The 10895-nt window shown below is 45.0% G+C and overlaps 1 protein-coding gene across 1 annotated transcript in view; it reads right to left on the reverse strand.

The window, feature by feature from the left end:
* Window positions 1–2820: 2820 nt before the first annotated feature.
* The window catches only part of LOC311119422 (solute carrier family 15 member 1-like), a 47934-nt gene continuing 39859 nt past the window's right edge, over window positions 2821–10895 (reverse strand). Inside the window, exons 14-19 of the mRNA XM_084194117.1 lie at window positions 9232–9278; window positions 6705–6803; window positions 6302–6419; window positions 5982–6119; window positions 5716–5823; window positions 2821–3515 (exon numbers count right to left, since the gene is read on the reverse strand). Coding sequence (XP_084050243.1) covers window positions 3243–3515; window positions 5716–5823; window positions 5982–6119; window positions 6302–6419; window positions 6705–6803; window positions 9232–9278 — 783 coding nt within the window. The 3' untranslated portion in view covers window positions 2821–3242. The remainder of the gene's footprint in view (window positions 3516–5715; window positions 5824–5981; window positions 6120–6301; window positions 6420–6704; window positions 6804–9231; window positions 9279–10895) is intronic.

The following is a 10895-nucleotide window of genomic DNA, read 5'->3' on the forward strand; positions in this document are numbered from 1 at the left end:
TTAGTATATAGTTTATAGAACAGAGTTAGTATATAGTTTATAGAACAGAGTTAGTATATAGTTTATAGTATAGAGTTAGTATATAGTTTATAGTATAGAGTTAGTATATAGTTTATAGTATAGAGTTAGTATATAGTTTATAGTATAGAGTTAGTATATAGTTTATAGTATAGAGTTAGTATATAGTTTATAGAACAGAGTTAGTATATAGTTTATAGAACAGAGTTAGTATATAGTTTATAGAACAGAGTTAGTATATAGTTTATAGAACAGAGTTAGTATATAGTATAGAGTTAGTATATAGTTTATAGTATAGAGTTAGTATATAGTTTATAGAACATAGTTAGTATATAGTTTATAGTATAGAGTTAGTATATAGTTTATAGTATAGAGTTAGTATATAGTTTATAGTATAGAGTTAGTATATAGTTTATAGTATAGAGTTAGTATATAGTTTATAGTATAGAGTTAGTATATAGTTTATAGAACAGAGTTAGTATATAGTTTATAGAACAGAGTTAGTATATAGTTTATAGAACAGAGTTAGTATATAGTTTATAGTATAGAGTTAGTATATAGTTTATAGTATAGAGTTAGTATATAGTTTATAGTATAGAGTTAGTATATAGTTTATAGTATAGAGTTAGTATATAGTTTATAGTATAGAGTTAGTATATAGTTTATAGTATAGAGTTAGTATATAGTTTATAGAACAGAGTTAGTATATAGTTTATAGAACAGAGTTAGTATATAGTTTATAGAACAGAGTTAGTATATAGTTTATAGTATAGAGTTAGTATATAGTTTATAGTATAGAGTTAGTATATAGTTTATAGTATAGAGTTAGTATATAGTTTATAGAACAGAGTTAGTATATAGTTTATAGTATAGAGTTAGTATATAGTTTATAGTATAGAGTTAGTATATAGTTTATAGTATAGAGTTAGTATATAGTTTATAGAACAGAGTTAGTATATAGTTTATCTTATAGAGTTAGTATATAGTTTATAGAACAGAGTTAGTACAGTTAGTATATATATATCCATTTTAATTCCAGGTTGTAAGGCAACAAAATAGGAAAAATGCCAAGGGGGGTGAATACTTTCGCAAGCACCTGTACCTAGCTCTTATCAATAGCTCTTATCAATAGATCTTATCAAGTTGTAAATTACAGTGCATGGAGAATGGTGTTTTGTCTATCGGGAACAATAAAGTAGATGTTGTTCCACTTGGAACCGACAGGTTGGTCGACCTTATTCATCACAAGTAAAGGTGGTGGAAATATGAGGGAATTAAGTCCAGGTCAGAATACAGAATCTGTAGATACACATTTACATTTACATTTTAGTCATTTAGCAGACGCTCTTATCCAGAGCGACTTACAGTTAGTGAGTGCATACATGATTATTATTATTTTTTTTCATACTGGCCCCCCGTGGGACTCGAACCCACAACCCTGGCGTTGCAAACGCCATGCTCTACCAACTGAGCTACATCCCTGCCGGCCATTCCCTCCCCTACCCTGGACGACGCTGGGCCAATTGCGTGCCGCCCCATGGGTCTCCCGGTCGCGGCCGGCTACGACAGAGCCTGGATTCGAACCAGGATCTCTAGTGGCACTGCTAGCACTGCGATGCAGATACACCTCCACCACACCTTCATTAATACAGTGTATCTGTAGACACACCTCCACCACACCTTCATTAATACAGTGTATCTGTAGACACACCTCCACCACACCTCCATTAATACAGTGTATCTGTAGACACACCTCCACCACACCTCCACCACACCTTCATTAATACAGTGTATCTGTAGACACACCTCCACCACACCTTCATTAATACAGTGTATCTGTAGACACACCTCCACCACACCTTCATTAATACAGTGTATCTGTAGACACACCTCCACCACACCTTCATTAATACAGTGTATCTGTAGACACACCTCCACCACACCTTCATTAATACAGTGTATCTGTAGACACACCTCCACCACACCTTCATTAATACAGTGTATCTGTAGACACACCTCCACCACACCTTCATTAATACAGTGTATCTGTAGACACACCTCCACCACACCTTCATTTATTAGATCTCCACCTCTAATGAATAGCAGGTTATAGTGCTGTTATAATGCTTCAGTTCAAGGTCTGATACGTAGAGAGGAAAGTCCATCAAAAGGGAAATACGTTCCATTTACAGGCACTGAACTCGGGTTGGAATTACGCCCCCAGGAACCTAACTAAACTGGAATAGAGCTATCTGAATTTCTCCAATAAAAACTCTAATTTTCGTTCCAAAAACACAGCAGTCTGCTACGGTTTGGACTAATGATTACCTTACCCCCGGCTAGTGATTACCTTACCCCCGGCTAGTGATTGCCGTACCCCCGGCTAGTGATTGCCGTACCCCCGGCTAGTGATTACCGTACCCCCGGCTAGTGATTACCTTACCCCCGGCTAGTGATTACCTTACCCCCGGCTAGTGATTACCTTGCCCCCGGCTAGTGATTACCGTACCCCCGGCTAGTGATTACCGTACCCCCGGCTAGTGATTACCGTACCCCCGGCTAGTGATTACCGTACCCCCGGCTAGTGATTACCGTACCCCCGGCTGGTGATTACCTTACCCCCGGCTGGTGATTACCTTACCCCCGGCTGGTGATTACCGTACCCCCGGCTAGTGATTACCGTACCCCCGGCTAGTGATTACCGTACCCCCGGCTAGTGATTACCGTACCCCCGGCTAGTGATTACCGTACCCCCGGCTAGTGATTACCTTACCCCCGGCTAAGCATTTCACGACACAAAGTAAGACTCATCCTCTTTATTGAAGCACTTGACTGCCAGGGACTCACTTGGTGTGGAATTAATACCAAGAGTCTATGGCAACATCAAACCCAAAACAACAATATATCCAGTACATACAACACTGTACTGTGAAATGAATACAAATGCTGGAATGGTTATTCATACAGTATGTCCTCTTTCTAATAAAATATGATGAAACAAAAAGAAAAGCAATGTTGCTTTTGCTACATGGTGCAAAATTAAATTATTTACAATATCAAAGTACAAATTTACCCATAAAGCTGTATCGAATAATTCATGTTTTGATGAAGAACTACTACAAAATGTTTATAAGATTAAGTTCCAATGGTTCTCTCTCCGAGACCTGTTCTCTGATTGGTTCAGGAGGAGGAAGTGGAGGAGGAGGTGGTGTGAACGGGGAGTTTTACATCTTGCTCTGTTTAACTTCTTGGTTGTGTTGCTCATCAACAGAATAGCTCTTGTTGTTGTCAGAAGCCTTGCTGTTGTTGCTGCAGTCTGAGTCTTTACTCTCCATCTTAACGCTATCTCTCTTCTTCTTCTCCTCTGGCTCGTGTTGCAGCTGGCTGAACTTGGCCTCGATCTCCGCTGGGTCAGTGTAGGTGTAGAAATAGGACATGACGGCGAACACAATACACACCGCCACAAGGAGAGAGGCAAACAGGACGTACTCTGCCCACTGGAACACACAGGGGTTAATATCAGTACTCTGCCCACTGGAACACACAGGGGTTAATATCAGTACTCTGTCCACTGGAAGACACAGGGGTTAATATCAGTATGTCCACTGGAACACACAGGGGTTAATATCAGGACTCTGCCCACTGGAACACACAGGGGTTAATATCAGTACTCTGCCCACTGGAAGACACAGGGGTTAATATCAGTACTCTGCCCACTGGAACACACAGGGGTTAATATCAGTTCTCTGCCCACTGGAAGACACAGGGGTTAATATCAGTACTCTGCCCACTGGAAGACACAGGGGTTAATATCAGTACTCTGCCCACTGGAAGACACAGGGGTTAATATCAGTACTCTGCCCACTGGAAGACACAGGGGTTAATATCAGTACTCTGTCCACTGGAAGACACAGGGGTTAATATCAGGACTCTGTCCACTGGAAGACACAGGGGTTAATATCAGTACTCTGCCCACTGGAAGACACAGGGGTTAATATCAGTACTCTGCCCACTGGAACACACAGGGGTTAATATCAGTACTCTGTCCACTGGAACACACAGGGGTTCATATCAGTACTCTGTCCACTGGAAGACACAGGGGTTAATATCAGTATGTCCACTGGAAGACACAGGGGTTAATATCAGGACTCTGTCCACTGGAACACACAGGGGTTAATATCAGTACTCTGTCCACTGGAAGACACAGGGGTTAATATCAGTACTCTGTCCACTGGAACACACAGGGGTTAATATCAGGACTCTGTCCACTGGAAGACACAGGGGTTAATATCAGTACTCTGTCCACTGGAAGACACAGGGGTTAATATCAGTATGTCCACTGGAAGACACAGGGGTTAATATCAGTACTCTGCCCACGGGAACACACAGGGGTTAATATCAGTACTCTGCCCACTGGAAGACACAGGGGTTAATATCAGTATGTCCACTGGAAGACACAGGGGTTAATATCAGTACTCTGTCCACTGGAAGACACAGGGGTTAATATCAGTACTCTGTCCACTGGAAGACACAGGGGTTAATATCAGTATGTCCACTGGAAGACACAGGGGTTAATATCAGTATGTCCACTGGAAGACACAGGGGTTAATATCAGTATGTCCACTGGAAGACACAGGGGTTAATATCAGTACTCTGTCCACTGGAAGACACAGGGGTTAATATCAGTACTCTGTCCACTGGAAGACACAGGGGTTAATATCAGTATGTCCACTGGAAGACACAGGGGTTAATATCAGTATGTCCACTGGAAGACACAGGGGTTAATATCAGTATGTCCACTGGAAGACACAGGGGTTAATATCAGTACTCTGTCCACTGGAACACACAGGGGTTAATATCAGTACTCTGCCCACTGGAACACACAGGGGTTAATATCAGTACTCTGTCCACTGGAAGACACAGGGGTTAATATCAGTATGTCCACTGGAAGACACAGGGGTTAATATCAGTACTCTGTCCACTGGAACACACAGGGGTTAATATCAGTACTCTGCCCACTGGAACACACAGGGGTTAATATCAGTACTCTGTCCACTGGAAGACACAGGGGTTAATATCAGTACTCTGTCCACTGGAAGACACAGGGGTTAATATCAGTACTCTGCCCACTGGAACACACAGGGGTTAATATCAGTACTCTGTCCACTGGAAGACACAGGGGTTAATATCAGTACTCTGTCCACTGGAAGACACAGGGGTTAATATCAGTACTCTGTCCACTGGAAGACACAGGGGTTAATATCAGTACTCTGTCCACTGGAAGACACAGGGGTTAATATCAGTACTCTGTCCACTGGAAGACACAGGGGTTAATATCAGTACTCTGCCCACTGGAAGACACAGGGGTTAATATCAGGACTCAGCCCACTGGAAGACACAGGGGTTAATATCAGTACTCTGCCCACTGGAAGACACAGGGGTTAATATCAGGACTCTGTCCACTGGAAGACACAGGGGTTAATATCAGTACTCTGCCCACTGGAACACACAGGGGTTAATATCAGTACTCTGTCCACTGGAAGACACAGGGGTTAATATCAGGACTCTGTCCACTGGAAGACACAGACCCCAGGGTTTAGATATCAATGAACTTAGGCCAAATCTGACCTCGGTACAGTGGTCAGTATTGTTTAGGGGGTTGTATAGGGTTCTAGAGGTTAGAAGAGATGTAGTAACCTGATCCGGGAGCTGTGCTGCCTCGGCTACAATCAGCACTATGATGTTGCCCACGGCGACGGTGAACAGCCAACCAGCCTGCAGTACCGACTTCATGTTGCTAGGCGCCTGCGGAACAAGAAGAGATGTGCACAAGATTTTGGGGTTGAGATGAGAATTTAAACTTAATTGACAAAAGAAACAGATCTTAGTTGAGCTATGTTTGGATGAAAGAGAAGTTAAAGGCTAGTGTGACGGGTGACAGAGGACAGAGTGTCGCCCCCTACCTGTGAGTAGGAGAACTCCAGGCCAGTCACAGAGAACACCACCTCTCCAGCTGTCATGAGGAAGTACTGAGGGATCTGCCAGCCCATGTGGATGGTATTGGGCTTGATGTCTTCTATCACCTGGATGGCCTGCCAACACTGGACACAGTAATCAACACATTCATCACCGTTACTACACAGTGGATACACGGCAAACAACAGAAAAAGACATGCTTTAAAACCCTGCCAAACAGCTCAACAATGGGCCTTCAACAACGCAATCACACACAGCACGTTGCTAGGGTGGTTAGGTGTCAGGGGTTAAAGGTCAGAGGACTTACATCAGGGCTGACGATGTCGAATGTGGACGGTATGACGAGGGTGAAGGCGCTGCCAAAGCCCAGCTCTTTAGAGTACAGACATGATGCACCAGCACGGTCCATGATGGTAAACCCTGCCCTGGGACACACAACAACCAATCAGAACACACTCACTACAGCGCTCTCTCTCTCTCTCTCTCTCTCTCTCTCTCTCTCTCTCTCTCTCTCTCTCTCTCTCTCTCTCTCTCTCTCTCTCTCTCTCTCTCTCTCTCTCTCTCTCTCTCTCTCTCTCCTTCTCTCTCTCTCTCTCTCTCTCTCTCTCTCTCTCTCTCTCTCTCTCTCTCTCTCTCTCTCTCTCTCTCTCTCTGCTGTACAGTATGAATGTGTGTTGATATAAATAATTATAAAGCAGAAAGCCACTCACTTTCCCTGTGGAACCAGACTGTAGTTGGAGACAGACAGAGGAGCGATGTCACCGACTCCCAGCGTAACATTCAAGGCGCTGCCCAAACCATTCACAAATCTACAACATGGAAGAGGAGAACAACAGGCCAGGAACACTTTAGCTGGATAACTCATTGACCCTGCTTTGGAGTAGACCCCTAACCCTAACCACTACGGGGACTGTTGGTAACACTCGGGGTCCTGACCCTAACCACTACTGGGACTGTTGGTAACACTCGGGGCCCTGACCCTAACCACTACTGGGACTGTTGGTAACACTCAGGGTCCTGACCCTAACCACTACGGGGACTGTTGGTAACACTCAGGGCCCTGACCCTAACCACTACTGGGACTGTTGGTAACACTCGGGGTCCTGACCCTAACCACTACTGGGACTGTTGGTAACACTCAGGGTCCTGACCCTAACCACTACTGGGACTGTTGGTAACACTCGGGGTCCTGACCCTAACCACTACTGGGTCTGTTGGTAACACTCGGGGTCCTGACCCTAACCACTACTGGGTCTGTTGGTAACACTCAGGGTCCTGACCCTAACCACTACTGGGACTGTTGGTAACACTCAGGGTCCTGACCCTAACCACTACTGGGTCTGTTGGTAACACTCAGGGTCCTGACCCTAACCACTACTGGGTCTGTTGGTAACACTCGGGGTCCTGACCCTAACCACTACTGGGTCTGTTGGTAACACTCAGGGTCCTGACCCTAACCACTACTGGGTCTGTTGGTAACACTCAGGGTCCTGACCCTAACCACTACTGGGACTGTTGGTAACACTCGGGGTCCTGACCCTAACCACTACTGGGACTGTTGGTAACACTCGGGGTCCTGACCCTAACCACTACTGGGACTGTTGGTAACACTCGGGGTCCTGACCCTAACCACTACTGGGACTGTTGGTAACACTCGGGGTCCTGACCCTAACCACTACTGGGACTGTTGGTAACACTCGGGGTCCTGACCCTAACCACTACTGGGACTGTTGGTAACACTCGGGGTCCTGACCCTAACCACTACTGGGTCTGTTGGTAACACTCAGGGTCCTGACCCCAACCACTACTGGGACTGTTGGTAACACTCGGGGTCCTGACCCTAACCACTACGGGGACTGTTGGTAACACTCGGGGTCCTGACCCTAACCACTACTGGGACTGTTGGTAACACTCGGGGTCCTGACCCTAACCACTACTGGGTCTGTTGGTAACACTCGGGGTCCTGACCCTAACCACTACTGGGTCTGTTGGTAACACTCGGGGTCCTGACCCTAACCACTACTGGGACTGTTGGTAACACTCAGGGTCCTGACCCTAACCACTACTGGGTCTGTTGGTAATACTCGGGGTCCTGACCCTAACCCGGGGACTGTTGGTAACACTCAGGGTCCTGACCCTAACCACTACTGGGTCTGTTGGTAACACTCGGGGTCCTGACCCTAACCACTACTGGGACTGTTGGTAACACTCGGGTCCTGATCCTAACCACTACGGGGACTGTTGGTAACACTCAGGGTCCTGACCCTAACCACTACTGGGTCTGTTGGTAACACTCGGCGTCCTGACCCTAACCACTACTGGGACTGTTGGTAACACTCGGGGTCCTGACCCTAACCACTACTGGGACTGTTGGTAACACTCGGGGTCCTGACCCTAACCACTACTGGGTCTGTTGGTAACACTCAGGGTCCTGACCCCAACCACTACTGGGACTGTTGGTAACACTCGGGGTCCTGACCCTAACCACTACGGGGACTGTTGGTAACACTCGGGGTCCTGACCCTAACCACTACTGGGACTGTTGGTAACACTCGGGGTCCTGACCCTAACCACTACTGGGTCTGTTGGTAACACTCGGGGTCCTGACCCTAACCACTACGGGGACTGTTGGTAACACTCGGGGTCCTGACCCTAACCACTACTGGGACTGTTTGTAACACTCAGGGTCCTGACCCTAACCACTACTGGGTCTGTTGGTAATACTCGGGGTCCTGACCCTAACCCGGGGACTGTTGGTAACACTCAGGGTCCTGACCCTAACCACTATTGGGTCTGTTGGTAACACTCGGGGTCCTGACCCTAACCACTACTGGGACTGTTGGTAACACTCGGGGTCCTGACCCTAACCACTACTGGGACTGTTGGTAACACTCGGGGTCCTGACCCTAACCACTACGGGGACTGTTGGTAACACTCAGGGTCCTGACCCTAACCACTAATGGGACTGTTGGTAACACTCGGGGTCCTGACCCTAACCACTACTGGGTCTGTTGGTAACACTCAGGGTCCTGACCCTAACCACTACGGGGACTGTTGGTAACACTCGGGGTCCTGACCCTAACCACTACGGGGTCTGTCGGTAACACTCAGGGTCCTGATCCTAACCACTACTGGGTCTGTTGGTAACACTCGGGGTCCTGACCCTAACCACTACGGGGACTGTTGGTAACACTCGGGGTCCTGACCCTAACCACTACGGGGTCTGTTGTAACTGACCTGATGGCGTTCAGGCCCTCATCTGGCTTCTTGCTCAAGTCGTAAACCTGAAGAGAGACGACGAGAAGGAAACAGGAGGGGATGTTACATTCCTTAGTGGCTGATAGACTGATATCAACAACAGACATAGTGGCTGATAGACTGATATCAACAACATGTATAGTGGCTGATAGACTGATATCAACAACATGTATAGTGGCTGATAGACTGATATCAACAACATGTATAGTGGCTGATAGACTGATATCAACAACATGTATAGTGGCTGATAGACTGATATCAACAACATGTATAGTGGCTGATAGGCTGATATCAACAACATGTAGAGTGGCTGATAGGCTGATATCAACAACATGTATAGTGGCTGATAGACTGATATCAACAACATGTATAGTGGCTGATAGACTGATATCAACAACATGTATAGTGGCTGATAGACTGATATCAACAACATGTATAGTGGCTGATAGACTGATATCAACAACATGTATAGTGGCTGATAGGCTGATATCAACAACATGTATAGTGGCTGATAGACTGATATCAACAACATGTATAGTGGCTGATAGACTGATATCAACAACATGTATAGTGGCTGATAGACTGATATCAACAACATGTATAGTGGCTGATAGACTGATATCAACAACATGTATAGTGGCTGATAGACTGATATCAACAACATGTATAGTGGCTGATAGGCTGATATCAACAACATGTATAGTGGCTGATAGACTGATATCAACAACATGTAGAGTGGCTGATAGGCTGATATCAACAACATGTATAGTGGCTGATAGACTGATATCAACAACATGTATAGTGGCTGATAGACTGATATCAACAACATGTATAGTGGCTGATAGACTGATATCAACAACATGTATAGTGGCTGATAGACTGATATCAACAACATGTATAGTGGCTGATAGACTGATATCAACAACATGTATAGTGGCTGATAGACTGATATCAACAACATGTATAGTGGCTGATAGACTGATATCAACAACATGTATAGTGGCTGATAGACTGATATCAACAACAGACATAGTGGCTGATAGACTGATATCAACAACATGTATAGTGGCTGATAGACTGATATCAACAACATGTATAGTGGCTGATAGACTGATATCAACAACATGTATAGTGGCTGATAGACTGATATCAACAACATGTATAGTGGCTGATAGACTGATATCAACAACATGTATAGTGGCTGATAGACTGATATCAACAACATGTATAGTGGCTGATAGACTGATATCAACAACATGTATAGTGGCTGATAGACTGATATCAACAACATGTATAGTGGCTGATAGACTGATATCAACAACAGACATAGTGGCTGATAGGCTGATATCAACAACATGTATAGTGGCTGATAGACTGATATCAACAACATGTATAGTGGCTGATAGACTGATATCAACAACATGTATAGTGGCTGATAGGCTGATATCAACAACATGTATAGTGGCTGATAGACTGATATCAACAACATGTATAGTGGCTGATAGACTGATATCGACAACATGTATAGTGGCTGATAGACTGATATCAACAACATGTATAGTGGCTGATAGACTGATATCAACAACATGTATAGTGGCTGATAGGCTGATATCAACAACATGTATAGTGGCTGATAGACTGAT

Source organism: Coregonus lavaretus (assembly GCF_964263955.1).
Source record: "Coregonus lavaretus genome assembly, contig: HAP1_SCAFFOLD_4244, whole genome shotgun sequence".
Taxonomy (NCBI): Eukaryota; Metazoa; Chordata; class Actinopteri; order Salmoniformes; family Salmonidae; genus Coregonus; species Coregonus lavaretus.